Here is a 26,151-nt window from a genome sequence, read left to right as displayed (position 1 = left end):
GCCTTCTCACCACCTGAGGCACCAGCATGCCCACCCTGCTGAGATCACGGGTGACGTGCCGATCTGTCCCCCTCCTGGCTGGGTGCCAAATCTAAGCAAGTGTACAGTTTCATGGTGCCCATAGCAGCTTTTTTGTTACCTACGCTAGACACTCCCCTCACCTACTGGCTAATCAGGGCCCCACATACCTCACCCCAAGGCTTATAAAATGGCAAGGGAGAGTCTTCAGAGCACACTTCTCCAGGAAAGACCTGAACAGGAAGGATAACACCAGAAATCAAGAAAGATACAGAGACTTCACAAATAGCTTCGTCTGTGAGTAACACATGTCTTTACTCATCAGTCATGGAATGGTGTTTTACTGTTGGGCATATTCATTATGTAATCAGGTGACAAATATGGTTTGACCTAATGTGAGTATTGTTTTATCTGGTGTTTTCTTTTTTTGTGCTCATTGTATAAAATTGGAATATTATTTCTTCCTGGCATGGTATCTAACAAACCAGGGTTATTCATGTCTTTTCGTGGTAAAGCATGGTTGACCATGGTTAGTTAATTGATTTTAGTGTGTATTTGAGCAGGGTTGTTTCACCTAAAACACTTGCTGATTATCTGATGAATTATCTGATTGTGTGTAGTACCTCATATGTGCAGTGTCTTGGCTAATCGATAATCTAACTATGCCTATGAATGATTTGATGAGTTCATACTTAGATGCCTTTTGATATGGTGCTTTACTCTGATTGCAATGTGATGCAATGAGATGCAATTAACTTTCTTTTTCACTTTCTTAACTCTTTGATCTGAGTTGTTGCCTCATCCAGTGGCTCATGTGATCTCATGCACAGTTTGCAGCAGAAGGCCAGATCCCACACTCAGCTCAAATGTATTTGCCATCCACTAAAGATAAAGGCCATTTGCTGAATTCATTATTGGCGAAAGACACTGCGTTTTCAGAGGCATGGTGTATTCCCATGATGTACTTATAGGGTACGGATATAATTTCCTTGTTAAAGGCATATACCAACTGGGTGAAAGTTCTCAATACCTACACGAGTACCTTAAAAGGTCAAAGGGAGAATCACTAAAGAAAAGCTGGCTAATGGCATGCTTCACAGTATAGCGCCCAGAGCATGGCCATTGACTCTGTGTGATAGACATACTAGTAGCCAATAGAGCAAACGCTGTGTTCTGTCTACTGCTGCCTTTTAATAATAATTTGTTTACTCAAAGATATGATACAAAGTTTCTGCTAGAAGCAAAATGGAGGGAATGCCTGCAGAGGTTGATGACTGGCCATATTTATGGCTAGAACTGTTTTGTCACAAAAAATCTGCTTGTGTTGAAAACTATTCTAACATGCTGTTCTGTAAGGTGCAAAGGCTTTTGAGACCTTCTCTATGAATTTCCTTGTATTCTTCTATTTCAAACTCTCTGTTTTTCCCAGATGGAGAATCGCTATAATAAGGGGCAATACTCTCCAGGTAACTGATAAACCATAGGTAACCTCTGGTGCATCTCTCTGCACTGCCTCACAACCCTAGTTGTCCATGTCTGTAAGTCCCACAGTCTGTCCTTTATAGGAGAGGATAGTGTGCCTGAAGACACTGCACCACTTGTGCCTTCTGTGAAGCCCGAGGACTCTACCCTCTCCCCCGGAAGGGTCCTTTTCTAGCTCTGTGCCCTTTGCACACATGTAACTTGCTTCATCTTGAACACATCAATTGAGAAATACGCTCTTCTAATAATTAAGTGAGGTATTACAACCCCTCTAATAGTAAAGCCATGATTAATCCAGGAAAGGCGTGTTATGTTCAGCCATTTGCAGGATTCCCAGTGGTGAGTAAACTGCTGGAGGCTGTGGTTGCATCTTGACACCCATGCTGTCTCGGATTTCAGAGAGGGATTGATCCTGTCTGGTCAAGATTCTCATCTCCTAATATTTTTAACCTCTTGTTAAAGGGCAGATAAAAAGGCCACCAAGCAGCGCTGACCTGCATGACAGCTGTCCTTGGTGTGATGGAGCGGGCCACCCTGTGCGGTTCCACCATCTGGATCACACAGTGGAGGCTCCTGGAACCTCATTTCTGACAGGCACAGAATTCGCGGTCATGTTTCAGGTTGGGGCTTTTCTTCTCTCCTCACATTACTTTGACTTGTGAGTGTACCACTGATGGTCATTCACCCTGTGCAAGTTAATCGTCCGATTTACATAGAGGTGGATCAGGTTTTGCTTATGAAAACTAGTTGTTCATTGCAATATGAAAATCTGGCTAGGTGTGGCTCTTATATTGAAGTAGAACCAAGCAAAGAAGGTTCCAACTGAATGCCTCTAAAATCAAGCCTAGGGGCCAGTTTTAGAGTTTGATGGACAGGGCGCTCTGCCACAAAACTGGCAGAGAACCATGTTCATCAAACCCGTGTCCGCCTGCTCCATTATGAACTGAGTAGACCATCATCTTTCCAACAGCATTGCCCCCACTGGCTCTTCCGTCACAAAGCTTTCTCTTGTGGCTCAATCCCGCCCTATTTAGAGTGGATGGTCAGATCTTTTTTTTCTGTCTGTCACTGACAGGGAAAACCTGGTGGAGTTGGACGAAAAATAAAAAATACAAATTGTCAGTGCTTCAGTACATTATCATTGCACCCACCAGGACTCTCTCAATGAATCCACAAAAAAGCAGCAGACACAACATTTGTGTTTCGAACTGAGTGCCAAATTTGGACTAGCAGGGTGCTCCAGAGATGTACTGCTCGGTGAATGAATGAGCAGAATCTGGACGGGGTGAATGTTGGTCTAGGTAAAACTAGGAGATGGATAAAGGAAGGTCTGGTGGTACTAATGAACTGAGAGGGAGTGGCAAGAGAAGCTAGATATGAAGGAACCATTAAATGAAACTAGGTCTATAACTGGCAAAGATAGTAAAGTTAGAGATAAGAAGTCAGCACGGTTGATCTAAGAAGGAGTGACATCAGAAGATTCCCGAAAGAGATGACAGAAAGTACAGATTGAGGAGTTCAGAGACGCTCGAAAGGGACTCGGAGAAAAAGTCAGAAACGACACATAGAGCTATGAGCAGTAGCTTAGTAGAGACGGAACTCAAATCTTCCACCAAGAGTTGTAATGTAGAAAAGGGAGGCAAAGAACCTTGAAATGATTGAAGAATAACAAGCTGAAAGAATAGAACAATGATTGAGCCTGTTTATGAATAGAGAAGGAACAATTAATCTGAAAGGCAAGGTTACCTGACGCATGTGATAGAGATGCGAGTATGTGGTAATAGTTTTAATTTTTGCCATCTAACATAAAAAAAAATATCGAGCTTCTGACTTGAGGGGCGAGTTGGGTCCATGTTTCGACAGAAGACAAGGGGAAAAGTAAGAGTGTTGCAGATCAATGATGGTGGAACTTTGTAAGATACATTTGAGCGCCATCCATATAGAAATGCGATTCAAACGAATGCAGTAGATTGTGAAACTTAGTCCACGTAAACTCCGCGAGTGACAGGCCTGGGGAGGGAAAAACTGCACTTGTTGAACCGCTTTGTATGATGTGAAGGACACACGCTCAAAGCCTGCCAGCAGAAGAAATACTCTATAGTATTTAGCACACATAGAAGTGCTAGAGAGCCCTTAGGAACATATATACCCAAATAACCTTTTAAAGGGCAGGGTAATCATTGATACAAGTTCTGTGAAGTATTCGCTGTGGGTGATTGGAGGGCGTGTTTTCTGTAGCTCGTTGTGCCTTTTGTTTGCTATTGATGCTATCCAGGCATATTGTTTAGTGATATCGGGACTTTAGTATGGTTTCGAGTTCAGACTTTGTGTTGCCATTGTGTAGGGCATTAGAAGGATTTCTATGTACAGTAGTGTGACCTGTCTTTGGCTATTACCTGTTCTACATATGCAGACATTATTAGTTAAAGTGGCCTCATTAATTCTTCCAAATTTCCTTGCATTGTCTAATAGAAAAACCCTGGGTCCACAGCACATATTGCCAGGGCCATTGGAATTATGTGGCAATGAAGGACTAAAGTAAGCGGCAGGGTTGAGAAAAGTATGCAAAAGGTCAGCTATGCAAGAAAAGGTAAATTGTGTGGCATACTGCAACGCATTCTAAGATAGCATTGTTTTGCTATTTTTTTATTTTATCACGTATCAATTCTGTTACCAAATGTTTCACCTCTGTAGTATTAGTTCAACACCTTAACAGAGTAATCAGCCAAGAATTGCTGGCCAGTCGACCTTTGCAAAGTGCCTATCACTAAACGGCACCACAATTCGCGTTTTTTAGTTACTCTTGATCTGTTTGAGCTAGAATCATGTTTTGTTGACATTTGCAAAGCATGCTGCATGACGTTATAGTGGTAGGCAATTAACTAAATACAATATATTATATAGCGTCACACAGAACCCCACAACCTGGGGCTGAACTCAGGAATACGTCATGTGCCTAGATGACCAGCATGACACTCTAGACAGCAGTGTTGTCATCGGGCAAAGTGCATGAAACAATATTTTACAGCCAAAGGGTAGCTTAATTCTTTTCACAGAAAGTTCTTGAACGTATCCCCTGGTTCTCTTTCTAGCACAAGGTAGAGGAGAGAATCAAACCGTGTTTGAAGTGCAAAACACTGGGGAATCACAACTTTCCCTGGGACCCCGGACCCGTGGTCATGTCCACAAGGTTCCCCTAACGCTAATTCACTATGTGCTATTTTTTATCGCGACCGAAACGACTGCGTGGAAACTGGTACCCTGCTAAGCCCACAGGTGTGCTGTGGTAACTAGCTGCCCCACTCCTCTACAAGTTAAGCACAGCCCAGCAGCAAGACTGGCCTCTGGTGCAAAACAACATGGGACCCACGGTCCCCACTTAGGGCACGGCCCATCATCTGGTTGAGGGCCTATGTGGTTTTAAGGGTGTGTGTCAGATGCACAAGTGTATTCATGGCAGGGGCCGAAATAAGTGTGTGTGTGTGGGTGAGACGTTATCAAGCATATGATGAAAATAGGCGATGAAATATTACAACAGCCATGTTATACATACGACTCCCAAGGATGCAGCGCAAGCACTGTTACAATACGCTATGTTAGTTTCACGCCCCATAGGCATATATAACCCACACACAAGACTCCCGGAAGGGGGATTCATCAAAGTCTGAGCTGCATTCAGCTAACCTTGTTTTTGTCACCCTCCACAGGGAGGAGGGATTAATTGCATGTTGGACAGAACTCAGTTAACCTTGATATATGTGCATGTTACAGTGTTTCGAGATGTGTCGAGCTATGCATCAATACACTAACTATGTTCTATTCACACCTCACAAGAATATATAACATGATTTTCAGCAATGCACCTGCCAATTCCCCCCAAACGCACCTACACTCCTAAAAGGGATGCTTCACATATTGCGCCACGCTCCTCTAACCATTTTATAGTCACACCTCAGAGGATTAGGAAATGATCACATATTGTGTAGTGCTTCCCTAACCATGACGTATTTATACTGTGCAGTATTCCAATAACTATGTTATACCCACCCCTCTCAGGAAACAGAGATTCATCACATATTGGGCATCACTCCACTAACCATTTGATATTCCCCGCTCATCGGTATTTATCACATGCTGTGCAGCGCTCCACTAACCGCACTGTATCAGTACCTCTTAGATATCAGGGGCCTCATTTATGAAAGCCTTGCGCCACCAGTGCGTCACTTTTTCCCATGTTAAAAGTGACGCACCGGCGGCGCAAGGCCTTCATAAATAAGGCCCCAGGGATGTCTCAGAAGCTGCGCAGCAATGCACTAACTTTGCTATATGCAATTATGCATGCCTCTTCGTACAACATGCTCTGCACCAACACACCGGGCAATGCCCCGCTGTCACCCACACCCCGCACAGGGATTTATCACATGTGATAATAGCACTCCACAAACTGATTATATACACATTTCACAGATCAATCACATGTGCATCTTGCTATTAACTATGTTGTACGCTCCTCTTACTGGGGTCAGGATTTTATCACACGTCGTGCTGCACTCCAAGTACACACAGCCACTCCCACACCCACACAGACACCTTTCAGGGAGATTTACTGCCTGATGCGCAGCAATTCAATAACTATTCTGTGGTCTCATCACACTGTGAATAATAAAGTGATTTGCATCAAGTCAGGAACCCAGTCCCCTATGTACTCCCAGGCATATTATAATATGTTTTTGTTTTGTGTCTGCGGCCTTGTGATCGACCCACCATGGCCTCTGCTTTTTAACTTCATCTCTTATGTAAATTATGGTGCCTGAAGATGGATTCCACCCGAAGAGATGCTTGCATGGTGAAAAGCTGTGTGTCCAGCAGGGAGAAAAGAAAGTCAATCTGCCTCAGAGTACCTACATAAGATGTTACATGTTGTGACCTTAGAAAATGGGACCTCAGAAAAGCAGACCTCAGAAACACTTTGTCACCATAATGACCAGGTGTTTCTCCTTGTAGGATATATTGTATCAGAATATCTTAGAAGTCAAGTTTCTAATGATATAAGGCACTTTGAGACAGAAAGAAAGAGCATTTAGGTCCTCAATACAGGTTGACTGCAGGTTGGTGAGATACTGCTTTGGAACTGCAAGTCGTCCGAAGCCTGTAGGGGCAAAGATGGCCATCCTGCAATACCCCCACGCCCTGACCCCCAGAACCCCCTTCCCTCGCTGACGTTTAGCATCTACTAAGAGCAGGTATAACCTTACCAGAATAGTGCTTGAAAGCAGGGAAAACATGAACATTCATTCAGTATTCCCTGCTTAGTTAGTACAGATTCTGGAAATCGTAGCTTCCAATGGATGGATTTAGGTGAGGGAATACTGGCTGCACTGAGGGGATTCCATGTCCCCGTTTTCTAACACCATAATCTGGTGAACTCAAAATGAGGGCCTAATTGAAAGGTACTATTTTGGAGCATGTCCCTAGATTAATGAAATCATTTTAGGAATGTTCCATTTTATTCGGAAAAATACAAGGGGCATCATTGAAAGATAACCCTGGTTTTCAGCCAAGGGAGACCGCTTTCAACTACCATTCCTGCTCCTTTGTTGCTTCTCGCCTTTGCCTGCCCCTCGCTAAACACGCGGTACAGGGCTAGGCTAAGCTTTTATTAGAATATCTTCCTGGGGAACCTCCTATATGCAAAGACTCTAGCAGACGAATGTTCTTAAATCATCAAGTCTAGGGAGCACATGATCTTACCATGAACTCTTAAGGTTTGGCCAAGTATGAACATATCTTAATTTCCTTGGGGCGCGGACGCTAAGGGTTTAACTCTCATCTCTTGCCTTCCAGAAGATCGAAGAAGTCTGAAGATTGGAAGATGAAGGCCAGGCTGGGGCTCGCGCTTGCTCTCTGCTTTTTGTGCACAGGTGAGGATTTGCCAATCTCCAGCGCTCGGTTGAGTCAAATTCCACCAGGCACTTCCCTTCTTCCTTCAAAGGTGAAGGCCATTGGCAGTAGTAAGAGTGAACTGCTCCAACCATCAGAAAGGAGCTATACTGTGTAGGACAAAGATTAAAAAAATATGGGTTGAATGATTGAATGAATCTCAACCACTAGTAAGTATTCGGGGAATATTCCCGTCAATCATATTTTGCTCACTATGTTACTATAGACAACAAATGAACCTTGTATGGGCCTGAGGTTGCTTTTGTTCTCGTTCTCGGGGGAAGTGGTCCAGTAGTCCAGGCTGGGCTGTTGCTAATGAAACTGGATCAAATGCTTATTTGAATAAGGCTGGTCCTTGTGTATAATGGCAAAGTGAGCAAAGCAATGATGCACTTGAATGCTGCTGTGTTTGTGGGAACCCTGTTGTATCCTGGGGCCAAGTTCTCACATTTACTCCATTGAAGCATGGTGGATGATGTGCATAAACTAACCTGTGCTCTGATTCTCTCTGTCTCTCTCCTCTCTCACTTTGTAGCTTCTGCCCAAGAGCCTGTGTGCGGTACAGACGAGTTGTTGAATGTCGATATCTGTGACTGCGACCTTTCCAAGTACACAGTTCAAGGTAACCAGAGAATATGCAACCACCTCCCATCACACCTGCTAGCTACTGACACCAGAAGCAGGTAGAGCCTCTGTGGGGCTAATCAGGAGATGGCCAGAGAAGCCCAGATGGACACAACACATCTACCCTTGCATGCAGGGGGAATTACAAATATATGCTGGACGGTATGCAGCGTTTAGAACGCAAGCATTACCACGGAATACCTTTACAACGCGGGCGTAACAACGAAAGTTGTTACCACGCATTGCGCTGGGGGGCGCTCAAGGATAGTAAATGATTTAATTTACTATCCCAACACCTTCCCTACTATCCACGGGGACTGGTGTTGGAATAGTAAATTAAATTAATCAATTTTGCGCCCCCCAGCGCAATGCGTGGTAACAACTTTCGTTGTTACGAACGCGTTGTAAAGGTACGCGTTGTCAATGTATGCGTTCTAACGTCATACATCCATGCTGGACTGCAGCCTGAAGCGGCTACAGGCTTCTAAATTCAGAATTTTTCTTAAGGCAGATAAAAATGGCAGGTGTAGTTCTGACATGTTCTAGGTATTTGAGGTGCAAATATTTGCGAGAACAGGGAAGGAAGCTGGAATCAATCTAAGAAAATCTAGGAGTCTAGCTTGGCAAATCTTTGTGAATATAACCTGAGGTGTACAGTAGCACACTGCAATAGTTGTGGTTTTGACAGTCACACATCAAATTCTAAAGTTGTTGTCTCTTGTATTTATACTTTCTTCCAAATTACGGTGCCTTTCAAGGTAATAGAGACATCCCACTACCACAAATGTTGGCCCAACGGTTATTCCTAAGAAACTCGTTGTTACATGCGTTTAAAGACAGTTATACCTCGGCACTCTAATATTTGACACAAACCAATTTTTTGTATGGTACTTCGCTGAGAACAAATGGGCAAATGAAAGCACCCTGACTCTGTAATGCTTTTCTATATGTTGTCTTACAAATGATGAGTTATAGGCAATACATATGTCATTTCAAGAGAAGAGAACATCAGATTGATATATTCTTTCATATTGTTTATTGTTCTTTGATATTAAGATTCTTTCTGTTTGTCTCTCAATACAGTATATACAGTTAAAATACAGTACATGAAATTTGTGATTGAGTACAGGATCTGAGTATAGGACAATGCATTAGAAAGTTCTTCACTTTAAGCACTATGCGTCATTACAAAAAACAGAATGAAGGTCCTAGTCCTAGAGCATTCCCATTGATTACAGTTGAAGAGCAGCCAAAAACACCCGACAAATGTTTCGTTACTATGCGTAACTTTCTCAAGGCTGTAATCAAAGATTGGCGAGAAAAAGGTGCTCATTATACACTTTATCTGATCTTTATTTCAGTTCAACCATTTTACTATTTGTATATTTGTTCGTGCTTAAAAGAAAAATCAGTGCAATGATGTTCTCTTGTGGTAATACATAAAGGATGGTAGTTGTCCAGTTACCTATGTTCAGAGCAGTGAACATGCAGAATGCTTATAGCGTAGTGTTTATCTAAAAAGAGTGATACTGACAAGAAAAGAGGAAAGACCCAGTTGTGCATGAGAGAAAGATAACGTCTCTTAGGTGCAGGAAGGAAAGCCATATTCCAGAGTAGTGAGGAGGCCTAAAGAGTTAACACGCGACTAAGGTAAATTGTGAATACCTTTTTTCCTAGGCGGATTGTAAGATTAAGTTCAATTACAGTAGAGGTCCATGGATGGGTCTTATCGATCCTGTAAGAATATGTAAGACAAATCATATAATATCAGCACTTTCAAGTGGTTTTCGCTGTTGGCGTACGGCCTGTAGTATATAGGTACTAACAGCAGATGGTGAATTACCTTACTTCTTGTGCTGATTTTTAATTCTTTTGGAAGAAGCAAGATAGGCGATACGTCTATTTGTTAGTGATCCTATGAGACACACCAAAAAAATGTGATGCCATCACTATTTGAAATCCCATAACATCAGTTATTAGTTTTTATTGTGTGAAACAAGGAATAGTTGGCTGTGAACAATGTCATACTCATTTATAAATAAAACAAACGTTACCTTCAAGTTTAGTTACATATTAAAATGGTCCGACGTATTTGTATGCTTAATATTTTATCCAGAATTTTCTAAGTGTAAAGACTTGGTAACAAGCTAATCCTTGTCACGGCCGTACGTCATTCATGGATTTTAGTCAAACTACTATGCTGTGTATCCGCTTATAAACGTTTATTTTTTTTTAAGAGAAAGTCGCCAGTACCTGCAAAAGGTATGGTGGTTCCCTTCGGCCCTCTGGGCTTCTGAGCCTATCTGTACGGGATTCAATTAATTTGGTCCATTGTAAACGTGAAAGGTATATAAAGTCAGCCCTCTGTGAAAGAGATAAAAACAAATTAGGTGTTCTAAAAATATTTTTCCAAAAGGATTGCGCACCATCCAAAGTTCTGGACTTTTATTTAAATCTGTCTAGTCATTTCATTTCCTATTAGGTTTCAAATTCTGTTCGGTCGGGTTTTCTACTAGTGAAAGATAAGTCTACTTACTCGCAAAGAAAGGTTTCGATCGTGTGGTAACAAGTCTAGCGATATGCCTCTATAACACATAACCTGAGGTGGCGGGTGTGAACTTGAAATGCTCCTTGTATTCACAAATCCTTGAGTCTATGACATAAGGTACAAGTATGAGCTTGACATGTTGGGAGTATGGGCAAATACTTGTGAACATGACATAAGGTACATGTGTGAGTTTGGCTTGCTGGAAGTATATCCAAATCCTTGTTAATATGACATAAGGTTCAGGTGTGAGTTTGACATGTTGGTAGTGTGTGCAAATCCTTGTGAATATGACATAAGGTACGCATGTGAGTTTGACATGTTGGAAGTATGTGCAAATCCTTGTGAATATGACATACGGTACAGGTGTGAGTCTGACGTGCTGGATGTATACCCAAATTCTTGTGGCTATGACATAAGGTGGTCGATGTGAGTTTGACATGTTGATATTATATGCAAATCCTTGTTAATATGATATAGGGTACAGGTGTGAGTTGGACGTGCTGGAAGTATACTCAAATCCTTGTGAATTGTATATAGGGTACAGGCGTGAGTTTGATGTGCTGGAGGTAGATGCAAATCCTTGTGACCATGGTATAAAGTAGTCGGTGTAAGTTGGATGTGTTTGAGGTATGTGCAAATCCTTCTGGTTATGACATAAGCTGGGAGTTGTATGTTTGGCATGCTCATAGTATACGCAGTGTTAATGTTTGCGAATTTGAGGTACTGTATGTACCTGTGGTGCAAATCTTTGAAAGTACAGAAATGCAGCTGGTATGAATTTGAGATGCTCTAAGAATATGCATTCTAACTCTTTGGGAAAATGGCAACATGTGTACATCTGAAATGATCCAGATATATGACCTGGCGGTCTTAACAGAGCAGCCAGTGTGAATCTGAGATGCTTTAAGTAAATCCGGATGCAAAAAGAACAACTGATGGACAGAATGCAGAATAGTGTCATGCATTCACCCCAGTACAGCGATCTGGGCCTCAATCCATTGTTTTTTTGCTCACCGACACCATGCCATTCCAGTTTGGACCCAGCCACAAGCAAATCTGTCTTGAGCCTACACCCAATGGGAACAGTCCAGTCGGAACTGCCAGGCCAGTTCCTCCCTGGACTGGAAACAAGCATCCTAGGACCTATTTCGGGGTTTCACCCCTCATCAGGCAGGATAGCTTGCCTTCAGTGGCATGGAGAGCACGAGACCCACAACTGTGCATACCCGTCCCACTCGAGGTGACAAATGCAAAAAGACAATTGATGGACAGAATCCAGAACAATGTCATGCATTTACCCAAGTATAGAGATCTGGGCCTAAATCCATAGTTTTTTGCTCACCATACCTTCCCAGTTTGGAATCAGTCATATGCAAATCAGTCTTGACCCTGCACCCAATGGGAACTGTCCAGCCCGAACTGCCAGGCCAGGTCCTCACTGGACAGGAAACAAGCATCCTAGGACCAGTTACAGGGGTTCACTCCTCATTAGCCAGGATAGCTTGACTCCAGTGTCATGGAGAGCACGGCACTCACATCTGTGAATATCTGTCGCACTCGAGGTGACAAATGCAAAAAGACAATTGATGGACAGAATGCAGAACAATGTCATACATTCACCCAAGTATAGAGATCTGGGCCTAAATGCATTGTTTTTTTCTCACCATGTCATTCTAGTTTGAACCCTGCCATATGTAAATCTGTCTTCACCCTACACAAAATGGGAACACACCAGCCCGAACTGCCAAGCCTGGTCCCCCCTGGCATGGAAACAAGCATCCAAGGACCGGTTTCGGGGTTTAAGCCTGGGCGTAGTTCCCAGAGTTTTGCTACGTGGAACTTCGCGAAGTTACAAAAAAAACTCTGCAAATTTCCGCAAGTGGTGGAGTGTTGTGCAAACTTCTGTTCACGCTGGTCTTTCTACAGCTCTGATAGAAATTTTACCTGAGCTACAGCTCACGCTCGCGAACATACAGCTTTACCATTAGGAGACCAGGGTCAGGGGGCTGCTGCATGAAGCAAGCAACCCTAGGTCCCTCTCTCTTGTAATGGGAAGGCAGCGGCTAGTAGTACGCATGTTCGGGCTGGTCGTAAAAATGACCATGCTCAAAACCGAACATGCGCACTATTGCTGCGCTCACAGTAACAACAACAGCTTGTGGTCTGTGTCAGTTACCAGCAAGTGAGCGTGTCCCGGTCAGGTCCCGGCCCAGAACAACTACGCTGTGCGACTCGAGTTTCAACACAACACAATCAGATAAGATTAGGTAGAAGTGCGAGAACGAATAATGAATGGGCCCTGGGGCCATGGGGGCATGTGGCATTAGTGGCACGCGGGACAATGCCCCAGCGGCCAAATGGAGGCACCGGCCCTGTGACCTAGGTATCTGCAGTGTGAAACATTTTGAATACAGTAACTCGTGTGAATCTGGGATGTTCTAAAAATGTTTACTGCAGATCATTGTGTGTATGGTGCAAGGCAACTGGATTGACACTGAGATGTTCTGGTGTCTGCAGTGCAAATCTTTATGAAGTCTTTGTAAATAGAGAAAATCTGAGATGCTCTATGAATCTATGATGCTGATGATTGTGAATATGGCGTAAGGCGGTCGGTGTGAATCTGAGATGCTCTCGTCATATCCAGGGTAAAAACGTTTTGAATAGGGGAGCTGGTGTGAATTTGAGAAGCTCTGCAACTGTATGGTGCAGATTATTGTGAACATTGTAGAATGTGGCCTGTATGTATCTGTAATGTTCCAGCTATATAGCCAATCTGTGGTAACATGGCAGCTGGTGTGAAACTGAGATGCTGTGCGTATCTCCGGAGCAAACCTTTGTGAATACGGAAATAGCATTATTAAGTGTGAATGTGAGATGCTGTGCGAATCTATACTAGAGATGATTGTGAACACAGTGTGAGGTCGCTGGTACCTATCTGAGATGCTCAGGGGATTGCTTGTTAATCGTTGTTACTCTAGCAGCTGGAGCGTGTCTGAGATACTCTAGGAATCTGTGGTGTGAGCCTTTGTATATATGGAAAGAACAGCTGGTGTGAATGTGAGCTGCCTTGGGAATCTGTGGTGCTGATGTTTGTGAATATGGAACAAAGTGGCTGGTGTGAATGTGAGTTGTTCGAGGTGTCTATTGCATATCTTTGTTAATAAGGCTGCTGGTGTGAATCTGAGATACTCTGGGTGTATTTGGTGCACATATTTAGTCATTATTTGTAAATACTGCTAATATGAGATGCTCTCAAATCTATGGTGCAGATCTTTGTGAATATGGATCATGATGGCCGATGTGAATCTGAGCTGCTCTTGGAGGTATCTGTAGCAAAAGTGTGTTAATGAGGCAGCCGGTGGAAATCTGAGATGTTCTGTGTAAAGACTGGTGCACTTTTTTGTAAATATGTCAACAACTGCTGGTGAGAATATGAAATGCTCTGGGAATCTATGGTGCTGATGATAGTAAATATGGTACAAGCTGGCTGGTGTGAATCTCAAATTCTCCAGGTATAAGCAGCAGCGATCTATGTGATGGTGTTACAAGGCATCACGGATGGATGTGAGCGTCTCTGCAGGAAACGCAAATCTTTCTATTACTGCCGATGTGAGTCTGAGATCGTTTTGGTATTTCCGATGGGGAGGACATATGTGAAAATTAAGCCCTGAAGCTCCAAGATTAACGGCCAATCGCAGCTTTGCATTTGTTCCATAGCACTCACACTTTGAATACCGTGTTTATAGCAATATAACTAACAGATTGAAGCTTCATAGAAGTTTTACTGCGTGCCTTTAATGTACAAATGGTGCTTATTGTACCATATCATTGTTACAGCCTTGCTAGCTTTTCCTTGGTGCTGCTGAGTGTGTCTGATATGTTTTATTATCTAGTATAACACCGAACAAAATATATAGTAGTAGATTTATTTGCTTTTTGTTTTTGCTTATAGTCGTATGCCTTGTATGGTAATACCGGTGGTTCTACCCATCACGCTAAATAAAAGATGCCTTGTTTTTCAAAGTATCTTATACTTGTGGTCTTTCACAGCAAACTTTAAAATATGGTTTTTCTTTGTGTAAAAGTAATGATCACATTATGAAACAGCTGTTTGATAAAATGAGTTTCACCTTTATTTTTGCCAGCTTCCCAGGAGCTCAGATATTAAGTAGATATTTTGCTTTGAAAGCTCCACACATGAAAAAAAGATAAATGCTTTCTTTCAGGGGCAAGGTTGCATTGGGTCACAGGACAACATCAGGCCCCAATAGATGGAAAATGTTTTAAGCTCACTGAGAGTACATTGAGGCTCAACCAGCATATCCTTAACTATTATAGTACTCAGGTATTGGTCCTCCACAACAGGCCAGAGTATTGTACTGTCAGTCTTTCAACAATATCTGTTGAACTGTTAGCGTTCAAGGAGATGCTGGTGCATTGTGGTAGTTGTAGTCTTTCCTTCACATGAACTTTATCATTGAGGCTTTGTCCCCTGTGAGGCCCCACTGACTTTAATATGAGAAAGAAATGCAAGTTCAAGAATACACTGGGGTATCACTGGCTTCCAACTACATATTTTAAATGCTGAAGCTGCCCTGTGTGGGCACTGTCCCAGGGCATCTTCAGAAATAGTTGACATATGAGGCAGCCTCATGAATTCCAGGACTTAGAGCCCACAGCAGTTTGCTGCCTCGATTCCAATCTGATACATGAATCTGGCCATCTTACTTTTTGTAAGAGGTAGTTTTTTGTCTCGATATTCTTCTTTTTTGCACTCAGGGTGTTTACTCTAGTTTGGGGATATACATTTACGGTATTCTTTAGGCTCTGTCTTTCCTACTTTTCTTCGACACTAAGGTCACTAAGTGTATTCTAGTTGCTCACTTTTACTTAATGACCTTTTGTTGACTTTCTTGGAATCACAATTACCATGGTTGCTTCCTCCTCTGTCGTGACTTTTGCTCCCTGCTTCTCTTTTAAACTTTGACTGTCCCAACTCACCATTTTTCTTCTTTTTTCTCAAATGTATTTGTCTTTTTTATACCAAACAACTGATTGTCTTATTGAATAGTGGTTCTAAATATTTCCGATATTTTATGATTTCACACCCCTGAAGAAGCCCTAGTGAAGGGTGAAACGCATTGGCTGTTTTCTACATGTGTACAAAAGACTATTTGGAAAATAAAGATTTAAAACTAAACTCACAACGCCTATAGAATGAACTTTGCTTAGTGTGAACCGTAATTTTCTGATTTTATGTGTTCCTTCTCATCAACATTTCACTCCCTGAGTGGGAAAGCCTCACAAGTGTAATCACAGTGCAGGTGGATTCCTGGTGGGCTTCTCTTCAGCTCTTTCAGCTGGGATTACCTCCTTTGAAAAAGTCACCAATATACCATTACTCTCGTCCTGAGGTTTTATGCACTAGGCTGGTGCCTTTTGGGAGTTCCACCCATGTTTTGTATCAAAGAGACCAAGTGGGTTGGGACACTCACTTTTTCACCTATAATTTCTCCACATTTCTTATACTTTCATTTTTCTTTTAGGTTTTTTTTTTAGTTTTTAGATGTGAAATGTATAGGATCGTATGAGAGAATGGCCATGATAATAGAAATCTTGAAAAAAAACAATTGATAACAATAGTTTGCGAGGGAAACGCTCAGGGCTAGAACCATGGAGTCTTGACAACTTGAACAAGGGTGACAACCCTAAAGGGCTCTGGGCGCACCCTCACATTGGTCTCACTGCGCTACAGAAACATCTATTTGCTGTCAGGGGCCTCACCGGAAGTGACCTTTCACTGCGTCACTTCTGAGGAGAGACATTAGTCGGGTGATCTTTTATAGACATTCCAGGAAGAAATCAATTACTTAGGAAATCGTCCTTAGTGAAGATAACAGGAAAAGGCACTGCCCCAACCAGTATCCGTCCTCCGCATTTCGGTGGGGCCTCGAGTTGACTTGTAACTTCCCTATTGCACTGCAGTGTGCCCCACATGGCGGGAAAAGAATGATGCGCTGTGACCAGTTGACAGTGACAACATGTGCGCATGCTCGATGCTGCCACGGGGCTGATAAGGCTACTCTGAGTAACAAAGTCGCTTTTTGTGTTTAGCTGGGTGGTTCTTCTAAATTCTCTGCTGTTTTAAGTGTCCTCCAGCTTCTATATGCTCCTTCTGATGTTTCCTTCTCACATCCTACTTTACAGCTGCTCCTCCAGACCCCACGGTGCAGTGCCTGTCAGGCTTGATGAAGCTGAACGTGAGCAAATGCCAGCTTGAGGCCAGCAAGTATAATTCGGACAATCTGCACCTTCTGGACGGGGGCTGCACAGGTGTACGGGAGGTTGATGGCACTGCCCAGGTGGTTGTCATCACCCCCACCTCCTCAACAGTCTGTGGCAATACCCTGTCATTTTCGGTGAGAATATGTTCGGCAACCGCGCATAGTTAAATAATGGGCGGCAGAGAAAGGCGCAGGCAGAAATTAACAACCTGGGGTGCCAGTATCCCGATCCTTCAGCTGCCTTAGCAAGGCTGCTATGAACCATAATGCAAGCAGTGAGAAGGGATCCCTTGTCCGCACTCACCCACGGGTGGGAGACCGAGGGCAGCCATAATTGGGTGGCAGTAGGCCGTCATGCCCCGGACCCTCGGCACCACCCTACCTGCTATTCTATTGATAGTGATCCAGCGCCCCTATAGAAAATCTGTCTCAACAACGCTACCCAACACCATGATACTCACCATTAACCATAAATCACTCACAAGGCCCATAAAACTACGAGACACATTTTGGGCAACTGAATCATGTGACCTAATTAATCAGAACTATTCACAAACTATTTACATATTTATAGTAACTGCAGTTTATCATTTCTTACCATGGTTTTTCAAACATATATCATTTAATTAAGTCACTAAGGCAAATGGATCAGCTAATGGTAAGTAGACCATGAATAAACAAGACCAGCTTGTTGTTTCAAAATCTAATTTTATTAACTTTATTCTTCAAAGAAAAAGCATTTTCTTTAATAAATCATTATTTTATTAGCAAATAAGCAGCATTTAATGAGGAAGGATCAATTAGACTGACATTTCAAAAGTATATTCAGAAAGCATGATTAATAATTAATAACAGTTTCCATTCCCTATATCTATTTCCCTAGCTATTCTCACTCCACCTAGAAAGGAAAGATCAATTATCTCTGCTGTCCTTACGTGAGCAAGAAGTCCGACAGCATGTCACGTCACTCGGGATCCAGAAAGTGAAGAGCACCCTCCTGCCCGTGGGACCAAGTTTTATACCTTTTCTGTCTAGCTAATCTAACTAAATTGTATTCTTTCTCTTGCCATCCAGAGTTCTCATTGGCTGACAGATGTCAGTCCATGTCAGCTCATCACGTTCCCAACCCCAAATCGAACCTTTTCTTTGACTCCATTGTCCAACTAAATACATGTATTTTGGCTTCCTCGGAAATGCAACATTCTTCAAGTAACAGTCCGTTACTTCCTTAGCTTGGCAGATTTGCTGCATCCTGTCCTTGAATTTGTCACTTTAAGAGCACGTCTTGCACAAACTATTCATCGTATTTCTTTGACAACTGTCGATGTGGTAAAAGTTTCCACTTCTGAAAACGTGCAGGGCTCCACACTGGACAGGATTCTTAACACCATCTTTAAAACGCTAGGCCTTAAGCCTCTCCCTTGGAAACTAGTATTCAAACAAACACAAGACATTAATTAATTAAAGTATTGAAACCCATTCTGTTACCCACCCCCTTTGCTAACTATTAACCCATTAATCTATGTTATTTAGCTGAAGCACACAAAGCAGCGTGTTTATATCTACCATCTTCATTTAGGCCGCAAAGAACTCTCCACGAGCTAATGCCACATAAAAGACGAAAAGACATAAGATGAGCACACAAAATAAGCACATGCCAGTAATTAAACAGCCGCATTTAATACTGACAAAGACAATAGACAAGGTTAGTTTATTATTTTCAACGCACTTGCAAATGCAACATAGAGCACATAAATGAGTCCCTTGTGTCGTGTTATGCATTTTAAAACTAGGTTGATTAGTACTTTTCATTTCGTGCTTATTAATACGATTATAAAATTATGGAAATTTAACTTTGCGAGTCAGAACAAAATATTATTCTGAACCTCGCTCCATCAATAGGCATACTCCTGCCACCATCCGGACACGCCCTCTTTCATGCCCAAGCAGAGCTCTAGCTGAGAAACTTTATCTTTTGGGTTTGTGGAAAAATATTTTGATTTAAAGTGCTGTCATTGGATTGGTATACGAAAAACCGACTCATTTGCATCATACGGGTACCCGCTGGCCAACACGTGCCCCCCATCTCTAGTGTTCGGGCTTGTTAGTCAAGTCTAGAAGCCCAGTAGTTGCAAACTTGTACCGCCCTGTCCACAGCCCATGTTTAGACGGAGCCCGCGCATTCTCGAATTCCAGCCCCCACTTCTCGTTCTTACTCACGACCCCATTCAGGCTCACGTTGTTCTGTCTACCTGAGCACACATCAGGGTTAGTACTGCACGAGGCACCCTGGCGTGCCAACTTTACAGCCCACACGCCCCTCCCTGTTCCTTCTCCCGGCCTCCCGCGCGCGCTCTCCGATCTTCTCGTGAAAGACCCAGAAAGAGGGCAAAGTCACCACCTGTCGGAGATTTACTGATCACTGTTATTGTCTCTTTACCCCTTTTCAGGCAGACGGCTCCAGCGTGATTTATTCCAATAAACTGACCATCCCGGGGAACGTGTCTGCGAGCGGACTTATTGCAAGACAGGACTTCGTTTATGACTTTACCTGCTCATATCCTCTCAAGAATATCCCAGTCTCCCTACTAACAGCAATACATCCCTTAGTGAGGTGAGTGACTCTTCAGACAGTCACACAGGCAGCGTGATAAAATGTGCTCTTCCTAGGATTTGTCACAGATAAAAGGCTCAATTATGGCCCCTGTCTGGTGCTAGAGACGATCTCTGAAAATCATTTGTTTCAGTGATTTCCTTGGTCTGTTGCTCTTGTTGACATCAGAAGCGCCCCTTGTGTCGGTGCTTGCGGTCACTGTTACTGAGTGCTTCACTGAGAGAACTCATCTCAGTGACAGCCTCTGGCCTCCGAGGGACATACGTGACGCCAACACGTGTTCAGTGAGTACCTTGTCCCCCGTAACATCTGTGATCTCAGTAATGGCCCTGAACTAAGTGCTAGTTTTGGCCTAAGTTTCAGCTCTAGTCAGTGACACCTCTTGCACTATGATAGTTGCTGACCTCAGTGACATTGTTGGTCTCAGTGACTGCCAGTGCCTCAGCGCTAATAGTTTCAATGACAGTGACGCCCCGGCACAGTGATAGTTTCTGTGTTAGCCCTGGTCTCATTGACAGCCGCTGCTCTCACTGATTGCCATGGTGCTCACAGGCAGCAGAGGTGTAAGTCATACCCACAAGTAGTGTCAGGGCTGTGTAGCTAATGGTATCCTCAGGTGTCTTTCATTTCCTCAGAACAGGCACCCTACATTTCTCTTTCACGCAGAGGCCCCCTCGTGTCCCAGACTCTGCCACGGTGTGTAACAGGCCCAATTTCCTTTTCCTTTTCAGTTCCGCTCCAATCCCCCTGCCCGGCGGGGTTGGCTCCGTGTCTGTGCTCATGTATGCGTTCACAGACGCCAGCTTCACCACTGCTTACACCGAGTCTTCAACGCTAAAAGTCCAGGATCTTCTCTACCTCACCGTGATTGCACCCGAACTCAACGCTGATGACTTCTCATTGAGGGTGAATCGATTGTTCGCCACTGGGACCAGCAGTGACCTTGCTTTACCGCAATACGACCTGATCACTTCCGGGTGAGTACCACGCACGCCCACAGAGGCCTGTCTGTTGTGAAAGGAAGACCTCCCAAGGTTGGGATCTGATCCTGAGGGATATAGGGGGAGTCCTAGAATGCAGCGCAGCATCTCAGTAGCACATCCACTGCAGGCACTGGCCATTCAGAGATTTTAGCTGGGACCAAGCTGGTGCGCCACTTTTAACACGGAAAAAGAGACGTACCTGCGGCGCAAGGGTTTTGTAAATAAGCCCCATTGTGTTTAATTCTGACAGTCCAGGGTGACATTTACAACCAAATTGGGAAGCTCTTTGAAGTTAGGCACTAGACTTCCGATGTCTGAAGAGTGGTCTAAGGACTCGGTTTCTAACATTTCAACAATATTTTATTTTGTTGTTTTATTTAGAAATATGAACAGCGATAACAAAAAAAGAATACGGATAGTATTAATAATAAGAGTAGTTAATCTGCACAAGGGAATCCAATGCCTGCCCCTCCAACCTAAAATGACCACTCCTGCTGCATTGATTGCAGTAACCTACTCATTTCAGTCACAGTTAAAACTGAGGCGAAAAACACAGTGCCCTGGGATCGTGCAGTGGGCAACGTTATTTTGTCGCTGAGATCTCAGTGGCCCTCTTTTAAGAGTAAGAGGCGGCCCTGGTTTGGCTCCTGGTTTAATATGAGGGCTATCAGGGTATTTTACAAGTTGAAATCCTTGAGTTTGATAAAAACCCAGAACCGTGGGTCACAGTCCTGAACTCAGGTGAGAGTGATTGTGTAGATGGTGGGTATGACATCAATCTGATCCTTATTAAAATGCTTGGTGCTATACAGCTGCACAGTGAGACAGGGGATTGGGGGGTTCCCAGTGTGGCCCAGGGGCACTTCTTCAGGTATCGAGAAGATACAGTGCTGGGCTGTGCACAGACCCACATCAGATGGAGGCTAGCTTGGACAAGGCCTGAGAAGTCTGACCTTGGAAGGTGTTGGTGCATGCTGAGCGTGCTCACCAGGCCTGTCACTACTCAGCTCAGCCTCACTTGCTGGGCTTGTTCTTATGGGGTAGAGAGCGCGTCTAAGCTTCCTCTCACCCCTTCCAGTCTAGGGCTTCCACACAGGCATGACAGCTGCATCAGGGAAGCACAGCTTGATAGGGCTCTCTAGGGTTTGACTCTAAAGCCAGGGAGCTGGCAGCCTGCTGCTCGTTAGTCATGAATATGGCCCCCAGTTTTCCGTTTTTACTGACTTTTCCAGATCAATATAGACAGAAAACAACGTGATTCCTGTCTGCAATTATTTTTAAAAATGGAAAAAATACAGAAAATTGGGCTTCATTTGAGTGACTTTTCATACTGTCTTTCATCAATTCCAGGCTAACAGCTGAGCAGATAGATTGCGTGGGAAGTTAATAAAACAGGGTGAGATTTCCTTAAAAAAAAACCATATCTCATCTTCCATTTATTGGGTAATACTAATATTTACCTGTGGGTATATTGTTATATTTGAGTGCTTATCTTGTTAAAACACGACAGGCGTCAAAGTATGAGTGCAAGTTTATTAGTTAAATAGTTATAGTTAAATAAATGTGGAAATATACCAATTTACAACTTTATTTATTCACAGAACAAAAAAATAAATCTGGATAAATACTAATAAGATGGCTAAAAAATAAATATGGATAAATGCAGATGGAAATGTTAAAAATAATAAATATCATGAAACTGGGAGCCCTTGTCATGATGCTCCATAGAAGGATCCACAAAGATCTATGTCGGATCAGCTCTTCAAGGCGCTGGAGTGTCGCTTTGACTATTGCAGTATTCAGAGTCCTTAGCAGCTGTACCTGACCCTACCACCAATCCGAGAGGTGCAGCTTTGCAGTAGAAAAATTCAGCCATCCATGATGAGACAGGAGTTCCACTCCCCAGCAACGATGCTGCATGCAGCAAACCTACATCGCTCCCAGGATGCAGTGTAGGGGCTAGCGCCTAGGAAGTAACAGTAGGAGATGCTTCCAAGGGTACTGCCGTTGTGGGAAACCTTTGGTATCTCCTTCCCACAGACTGACCCTGGGAACAAATATACTACTATTACTACTTCTGCTACTAAGACGCCTACTACTACTACCACTACAATTACTACTACTAATTGCAATTAAAATTATAATAATAGCAATTGTAATAGTATTATTATTAATAATAATTATTACTATATCAAACAGATATGCAGATCTTGGAGTGTAGGTAAGACAGTAGCTGCAACACTAAGCACCACTTCCTGCCTTTTCCATCCAGGAATTGCTTACAAAATAATTTTTAGGATATATGTTTTACTGCAGCAAAATAGTCTTATTCAGGTTAGATTACCTCTATGGCAAGCTGCAGCCTGTCACTGGGAGTACAAAGCAGCAGTTTCTTGAACATACTTTCCATCTTCATTTGGGAGCCATGGATACGTCTGCAGTGACAGCAGCAGTGTGAGTGGAAGTTCATCTGCTTACTGCTCCTGCAGTGACATCCCCTGTGTTAGTCCCTTCTCTTACTGGTCCATCCTCTCACTGGCATGCAGTGTGAGTGGGCAGTGACAGGTGCAGTGAGAAGGAATCCTGCATCATATGTCTCCTTCAGGCATCTGCAGTGTGAGAGGAAGCCCCCGCTCTTACAGTGTTTGCAGTGATGGCTGCAGAATGAGCAGTAGCAGGGATGCAGGACATCCTTTAGGGTTCCCAATATCATGGTCCTGCAGGCTCCCTTAGCAAGCTGCGCTGGCAACTGGCAAAGCCAATTAGGTATGGCATTGGCGGAAACCTTTCTGATTTTGCCAATGCTTTGTTTGTGAGTTGGTAAGTCTGGTGTTAACCAAGCCCTTTTGAATTTTAAAATGACATTTATAATATACTTGTAGGCAGGACTACTTGAATTAATTATGTTAATCTGCAGCATTTTTTCACATAATTATGGATTTGACGCATTTGACGCATAATCTAGCACCTGCTGCGTAATCTGCAGGTTTGAACAAAACACGGTTCCAGCTCAAACGGACCGAAATTCCTAAATATGCAGCGAGATATGTTGCTGGGCAGTAGAAGACCCTTCACAAAGGTTGACTTGCCACATTTAAGGTGCTTATTGAAGTGTTTGGGTGTTGCACCATACTAATGGAGTGAAACCTTTGCCCATACATAATATGATGAATACAAATAACAATACAATTAAGTAATACTATCTCAAAATGTGTCTTTTCTTACCACATAATTTGCATGTTTTGCCTCATAATATAGCCAATCCCGCTGCTTAATGTATTCCATCCCAGGCACATTATTGCAGTGGCCCTGCTTATAGGGGCTTTCAGTCAGCACTCTTCATCCATTGCTTTGTTATTGTGTCATTCAAGTTTTTCTTCCACTCACTACATCATACAACAGGGGACAATAAGTCCACCCACTCTAACGATTGGCTACGTTTACTGTGACTGATAGCATTCTTCCTTTTCATAACGAGGGCATCCGCACATAAAATATTTCCCTTAAATGCCAAGGAAGACTATGGCAATAGGTACTTTTGAGGCCAAAATATATATTTTTGCTCTTACCTAAGTTTTTGTTTTTTTAGATTGATGAGGGCCCACCCACACATTGACACAGCGAAAAGTTTAGGACATTATTGCGGCTCACAGGGTACCTCTCACGCTGGAGTCCATTGAAGCTGTGGTGCGCATCCGGGTGAGGCAGGTCGTCAGTATGAGAATCGCAATTCCAATTCCACTCACCAAAAAGTAGAAAAACCACGTGTTCTCCAACAGCCTCTTGCAGCTTAGTTGTTTATTAGTATAGTCCCCATAGCCAGCTGTGTTAGACCATAACGCACACCCAATGTATTTTAGCTGAAACCTTTGCGTTGACACACATATATATATATATATATATATATATATATATATATATATATATATATATATATATATATATATATATATATATATATATATAGCTGCTGAATTTCTATGGTTTTGTGAGGGTAAAACGGGAACCTAATTATAACGTTCCTGTAACCTTTGTTTTTCATCAGTGAATTTCAATTTGAAATAAAAACATTTTCGGGGTAAATGTGCAGATTTTGCAAATTATGTGAGGAATGCAGAAAATCTATTAATATTCAATGATCGCTGTGATGATGTGACTAGAACCAACATGATTTAAATATTAGACCATAAGATAGATAGATCTATCTATCTATCTATCTATCTATCTATCTATCTATCTATCTATCTATCTATCTATCTATCTATCTATCTATCTATCTATCTATCTATCTATCTATCTATCTATCTATCTATCTATCTATCTATCTACCTACCTACCTACCTACCTACCTACCTACCTACCTACCTACCTATCTATCTATCTATGTTTTATATATTTGCATGGTGTGTGGGAGTCAAATGTGAACAAGCCTGCAGTAGACAAATAGGTGAAAACGGGCGATTGAAAGTCCCGGTAAGGATGTATAATATATGTATTATTTTTTTTAAACAAATGTTTTGCTTCACTCCAGTGGGACTCTTACCTTGCTTCTTCCTCAATGAGGACTGCAGTGTGACTGGGTACGCCCTACAGCTTCCCAAGATACAGCTTAGGAGTCCCCCTGTTGCTGCTCCAGCAGTGACAACCCCTTCCCTCAGTTCTCCAGCACGGCTCACCATGCTGTGACTTGGTCTCGGCGTCTCTTGAGGCTGCTGCAGTGCACCCCGTCATATCTCAGGGGCCTGCAGTGTTTGGTGCTGTACTCCTGATGTAGTAATTGAAAGTCTGACAGGGTTGCATCTGCGGCTTCCATAGGCAGTACCGTGCTCTGGGTGTCTGGTATCAGGACACCAGGGTCAATGCAGCGCCCTGGGACTGCTGCCAGATGTGTGGGAGCGGGTCACCAGTGCTTGGGGACGGCACTGGGGGTCAGGAGCAGGACACCCGGGTCAGTGCAGTGCCTTGATGGCTGCCGGAATGTGTGGTAGCTGGGCACCAGTACTTGGTGCTGGCACTGAGGGTCATGAGCTGGACACCAGGATGAGTGCAGTGTCTGAGCACTGAAAGTTTGAAGGTGGGACATCAGGTGCAGTGCCTTAGAAAGGATACTGGAAGCCTGGCCACTAGAAACAGAGCAGCCCCAGGAGGCGGATTTATACCTGTATGGAGTTAAGACAATATAAATGAACGCATTGCCTGGAAGAGTGTTGTGGGTGTCAAGATGGAAACCTAACATTGTCCTTTCCACCTCCCCCTGCAGGTGCCCAGATTCACAAAACGGTGACTTAGTGACCATTAACGTGAACGGCGACACCAATGAGGCTCAATTTACGGTTTCAGTCTTCCAGATCGCGGCCTCAGACGTTCTTTACTTCCATGCCAGCGTGGAGATCTGCCAGGGAAGTTGCACACCGGTAAGAAGCCTGACTCTAGCGCTGCGCTGCCTTTCAGGGCGCTAAAACATGGGTTCCACACAGTGTCCCGCGCAGGACAACTTATTGTCCTGGGCCATTTCTATAAAGCAGTTACTTGTGGGATGGAGTTTACCCACACATTCCTCCAACAGGCACATTGGACTCGCCACTGGTATGTTATGGGGAATACATTTAAAACCAGGAAGCTTGTTTCTGGTCCAGGGAAGACCTGGCTTGGCAGTTC

General features: G+C 43.3%; 1 protein-coding gene across 1 annotated transcript in view; it reads left to right on the top strand.

Annotated features, from left to right (window-relative positions):
• Positions 1-242: 242 nt before the first annotated feature.
• LOC144825152 (uromodulin-like) overlaps positions 243-26,151 on the top strand; it is a 60,660-nt gene continuing 34,751 nt past the window's right edge. The window contains exons 1-7 of the mRNA XM_078684020.1: positions 243-315; positions 7,345-7,421; positions 7,976-8,062; positions 16,820-17,031; positions 19,347-19,510; positions 20,242-20,487; positions 25,754-25,907. Coding sequence (XP_078540146.1) covers positions 7,373-7,421; positions 7,976-8,062; positions 16,820-17,031; positions 19,347-19,510; positions 20,242-20,487; positions 25,754-25,907 — 912 coding nt within the window. The 5' untranslated portion in view covers positions 243-315; positions 7,345-7,372. The remainder of the gene's footprint in view (positions 316-7,344; positions 7,422-7,975; positions 8,063-16,819; positions 17,032-19,346; positions 19,511-20,241; positions 20,488-25,753; positions 25,908-26,151) is intronic.

This window comes from Lissotriton helveticus, chromosome 3_1, assembly GCF_964261635.1.
Source record: "Lissotriton helveticus chromosome 3_1, aLisHel1.1, whole genome shotgun sequence".
Classification (NCBI taxonomy): Eukaryota; Metazoa; Chordata; class Amphibia; order Caudata; family Salamandridae; genus Lissotriton; species Lissotriton helveticus.
The sequence above is the reverse complement of the archived record's forward strand: the minus strand, read 5'-3'. Positions and strand labels throughout refer to the sequence as shown.